Source organism: Pediculus humanus, genomic scaffold, assembly GCF_000006295.1.
Source record: "Pediculus humanus corporis 1103172108310 genomic scaffold, whole genome shotgun sequence".
Lineage (NCBI taxonomy): Eukaryota > Metazoa > Arthropoda > Insecta > Psocodea > Pediculidae > Pediculus > Pediculus humanus.
In genome coordinates this window covers 148,729-153,780 of record NW_002987879.1, presented here as the reverse complement: position 1 = coordinate 153,780, position 5,052 = coordinate 148,729, and the positions used below count along the sequence as shown (strand labels likewise).

The 5,052-nt window shown below is 25.8% G+C and overlaps 2 protein-coding genes across 2 annotated transcripts; one reads left to right on the top strand and one right to left on the bottom strand.

Moving 5' to 3' along the window:
* Positions 1–445: 445 nt before the first annotated feature.
* On the bottom strand, positions 446–789 carry Phum_PHUM584210 (uncharacterized protein; the record flags this gene model as incomplete). Its single annotated transcript, XM_002432400.1, has 2 exons — positions 446–549; positions 636–789. The coding sequence occupies 2 exons, from the start codon at positions 787–789 to the stop codon at positions 446–448; spliced, it is 258 nt and encodes an 85-aa protein (XP_002432445.1).
* Positions 790–1,247: 458 nt separating this feature from the next.
* Phum_PHUM584200 (Signal transducing adapter molecule, putative) lies at positions 1,248–3,924 on the top strand (the record flags this gene model as incomplete). Its single annotated transcript, XM_002432399.1, has 9 exons — positions 1,248–1,290; positions 1,977–2,137; positions 2,230–2,478; positions 2,558–2,633; positions 2,706–2,885; positions 3,011–3,127; positions 3,202–3,375; positions 3,459–3,679; positions 3,760–3,924. The coding sequence occupies 9 exons, from the start codon at positions 1,248–1,250 to the stop codon at positions 3,922–3,924; spliced, it is 1,386 nt and encodes a 461-aa protein (XP_002432444.1).
* Between the last annotated feature and the right edge of the window lie 1,128 nt (positions 3,925–5,052).

Here is a 5,052-nt window from a genome sequence, read left to right as displayed (position 1 = left end):
TTTTATTTTCTCATTTATAATAAATAATTAAATTGTTAATTATTAATTGTAAATAATGTACATTGTTTCCACTGACAGGGGGGGGGGGGTGTGTGTATCTATATTATTTAACGTCGTGAAATTTTTTTTTATTTTTAATTTAAAAATGTAGTAAAAATGATTGAAAACAAAAAATAATGTGCCTTGCAATTATTTTTTTTTTTGATGTATAAATAGTAATTACCATTCACACCGGGACATGGGCGGAACTAAAACCACATAAAAAAATTTTTTTTTTTTTTTTTTTTTTCATTTCAAAATTGCTCATAATAATTAAGATAAAAATTATAAATCCAAATCGTAATTCAAAAAAAAAATTTTTTTGTTTTTAAATTGAAATTAAGTTTTTTTTTTTTGCCTTTTTTTAGTCATGATTTCAAGAATCGATGAGAAATTAAACTCCCCTTTATAATACACGTGCATTTATTGATTTGCTTTGCTCCCCAACCGAGTTATTCAAAATATTTATATACTCACATTGTTTATCGAAATTTCTAGAATAATTAAAATCTACTAAAACACTTAATTGTAATAAGAAACACCGACAAATTTTTTCTTTTTTTGTCATCACGAAAATGATTTTAATTTTATTTTACCTGCAATCACTGTATCACTAAGATCATATTTTCCACCAGATTTAGGAAAGTCTTTTAATTTTCTTCCACTTAATTTTAATTCTCCACTTAAATGAGCTTCTTCTAAAATTCGTTCTAATGATTTTGTAAGCTGATTCTGCAAATGCCCGTTCATATTTATAACGGACAACACCTCAATCATCACTCACATTTCGTCGACTGAATTATAAAGATTTTAAGGTGATAGCTTTTACAATATCAGTTTTGCCAACTAATACATATGTATTTTCCGTTCGACTTGTAGTCTAAATTAACTCGTAATTAAATTAACAAAAAAAAAATTTTTTTTTGCAATTATTTGTTGAGTCAGTAATTATTATTTAAAACATTTTTAAAAGTCTGTAAAAATTTATTGCGTTTCGCTTAAGGTAAAATTTTGCGAATTAAAAAAAAACATTTTTCTTTTGACATTTAGAACTTACAGTTGGCTACACTATTTTTATTAAATATTCTCTTTTGTCGTTTAAATAAAGTTTGAATACAAAATCCACGAGTGTCACACAGTTACCCCGTTCCTTAACATGCAATTTGTTTTATTTATTTATGTTGAGCAATTTATATAAAAAAGAAACTATGGGATTTTTTGGAAATAGCTCTGCATTTGATTCCATTGTAGGTAAGTAAATAATTCATCATACTAAGATTACTCATATCTTTTATAAACAAGTTATTACAATTTCATTTTTGATAAAATAAAAAAAAAAAAAAAATGTATATATTCATTATTTTAATTGAAATTTTTATTTTAATTAAATGTGTAAATCAAATTTCAATTACTTGAAAACATTTTGAAAATATTTTTTAAGCAATTCAACAACAATTTATTCGGAATAATTTTAACTTCAATTTTCAAATTTTGCTTTTTTACATATTCAATAAGTGATTATTGTTATTTATGGTGTAATATTCCTAAAAAATCATTAATTACAATTATATACCATTCTAAAAGAGTGTTATTTGAAATTTTCAAAATTTTATCGATTAAATAGTAAAAAACAATTATCGAATTTAGAAATCAAAATTTAAACTATCTTTCAATTTAATTATTATAATTTATTTAAGCGATTGAAAAAAAATTATAATTTAATAATGATTTTATTTTAATAATACTCTTTTTGCATCAAATTTTCAAATCATTTACAATTCTATGAGAAATTAAAATTAGATAAAGCTTGTTCGATTATCAGCATTATCATTGATAACTACTTTTATGACTCATAAAAAAAAAAAAAACGAATATGAAAATTCAGTATTTTATTAAGACTTATACAAATAATTAATAAACTGTCAATCTTATCATAGAACAAGCAACTAATGAAAAAAATACATCAGAAGAATGGGGGAAAATTTTGGATATATGTGACAAAGTTGGAAATTCATCTCAAAAAGCTAAAGATTGTTTATCTTCAATTTTAAGAAGAGTTAAGCATCAGGATCCTCATGTTGCCTTACAAGCTATTACAGTAAGTTTTAAAACATTTTCCTTCCTTTTTTTTTTTTTTTTTTTTTTTTAGAAAAAGAAATGTTATAAGTGAAATAAAAATTTTTATTTTAGTTACTAGAAGCATGTGTAAATAATTGTGGTAAACCTTTTCATCTGGTAGTGGCATCGAGAGAATTTGAACAAGAATTTAAAAAAATAATTAGTAAAGGTCATCCGAAAGTATGTGAAAGGTTATTATTTCTTTTAAGGTCGTGGGCTGAAGGTGATTTTAAATCTGATCCACAGTTAAATTTAATCCCTTCTTTATATATAAAATTAAGACAAGATGGCATAGAATTTCCTTCTCCAGAGTCTTCTAAGGTATATTGTCTATTCTCTTTTATAATTTTCTTAAATTTTTACAATTATTATTTTTACAATTTATTTTATTTTACTGCAGACACCAAAACCTAATCAAATATCGAGGGATCCTAATGCAGTAGATAGTCAAAGAGAAGTTGATGATATAGCCAAAGGTATTATTTATTTTCTCTCCGTCTCATTCTTGTTCGTCATTTTCTAAATTCATTCTTTTTGTAATTTTTTAGCAATAGAATTATCATTAAAAGATGTATCCCTTCAATCGAAATCTAAAGGAGGTCCCAGTGGATCTACTTTATATCCTTCGACTGCTATTAATACACCTTCCGAAGGTAGAAAAGTTCGTGCATTATATGACTTTGAAGCGGTAGAAGAAAATGAACTTACATTTAAAGCTGGAGAAATAAGTAGGTTTTTTTTTGAATGGTATACATTGGCATACCAACACTTCCAAGCTGATTTAATGTATTGACACACTTTTCGATGGAACATTCATTCGAATAAATTCTATACCTTTTTTCTGTTTCATAAGTTTATGTTACTGATGATGGTGATCCGAATTGGTGGAAAGGAAATAATAAAACAAGTGAGGGATTGTTTCCATCTAATTTTGTGACGGCAGATTTGTCTGTAGAACCAGAACAAACAAGTTAGTAATCTTTAACGATTTAAAAAGTTTTCATATAAATATGTTTTACTTATTAAATTTTAAATTTTTTTTAGAGTTAGAAAATAAGAAAACCGTGCAATTTAATGATTCAGTTAAAGTGAAAAAAATAAAAGATCCAACGGAAGTTGTTATAGATGAAAGTAAAATGGACACTTTGTTACATTATTTACACGAAGCGGATCCTCGAGACTCGAGCGGTGATTCACCGGAAATGAGAGAATTAGCAGGTGAAAATAATATTTAAGGTTAATTTTTTATATATATATTCTCTTTGTAAATATTAAAACATTTAATTTTTTTCATTGAGCAGAAGAAGTTTACGCCATGGGTCCCTTAATCGATGCAAAATTAGAAAAAGTCGATAGAAAGCATGCTCAATTGACGCAATTAAGTTCGGATTTAGTCGAAGCGTTAAATCTTTATCATTCTTTGATGCGGGAACCAACCGGTCCAGGACCTTCATTCATTCAAAAACCTGGTAATTACGGGTACATGCCGATTCCCAATCCTCCTCCGGTACATCAACCTCAGGTAATTTACATGATTTTAACGGAAAGTTTAATTTTTACAACCGTTAAATTTTAAAAAAAAATTTTTTTGCTGTCGTTCAGTTTAACGGAAACGCTGCTTCCAATCAACCTTACGTACCCGCAAATTATTCGGTCGTTCCCGGAAATATTCCACAGCCGTTTCCAAACGGACCGCCGCCACCACCACCACCACAAGTAGGACATTACATAGCAGACCCGTCGAGATCGTATCCCGTCGTGAAGTGAGTTGATGTATATGTTGTCCATTATCAAAATGTCGATACCTTTTTTTCTTGTTTTTTTTTTTTTTTTTTATTAACCGTTATAAAACTTGATTAATTTAATTATTCTACAGCAATGTACATCCGTACGTGAATTCTATCGTTAGCACTCCCCCACAATCTCAGCAAAGTCCTTCACAATCTCAACTTCAACCCTTACACCAAATTCAAGGCTCTCATCAATTGTCTACTACCGGTAATAATAATAATACTAATAATAATAATAATACTAGTGGAAGAAATGCACATCAAACAAATTATCAAGGGAAACCACCGCTTTTGTAGGGATAATAATAATAATAATAATAATAATTTAAAAGGGTCGTTTGTTAATTTTAAAACCCGAACAATTTAATTTATATATATATATATATATATATATATATATATATATATATAAAAATGGCAACGATTTCAATGATTAAAAGACAAAAAAAATAATTTTTACGTATACATATACACATACATATAAATATATATATATATATAATTTTACTTAATGTTAATTACCGTAATATTATTCAATTAATATTTTATTAAATCATTATAATAAAATGTATTTTTTTTCCGGGTCGTCGTCTTCGTCGTCGTCGTCGTCGCCGCCATATTTTACGTTTCCTTCAAAAAAAAAAAAAAAAAAAATTATTCATGAGTTATGTCGACGACGATAATTTACGAGGAATTTTTCTTTTTTTTTCATTTATTTCGCAGCTAATTTTTTAAAAATATTATTATTATTATTATTATTATTATTATTTATACGTTTTTAATAAATAAAAACGAAACGTAAAAGGAGAATAAATAAAAAACTAACTTTTGCCAAAAAAAAAAACAAAACCGGTTTTATTTATTATTAAAAATATTATTATTATTATTATTAATTGTTTGTGAGACGGGAAAAATTATCGGTTTTAAAATTTTAACAACAAATTAATTATTTTATATATATAAAATAAATAAATATTTACATATTATGTTCGGTAAAATAAATAAATAAAAATTCGTTTTTACTATCAAATCCCCTTATATATATATATACATATGTTAAATATATATTTTATAATAATTTACAAAAATTGTATAATTCAAGGAA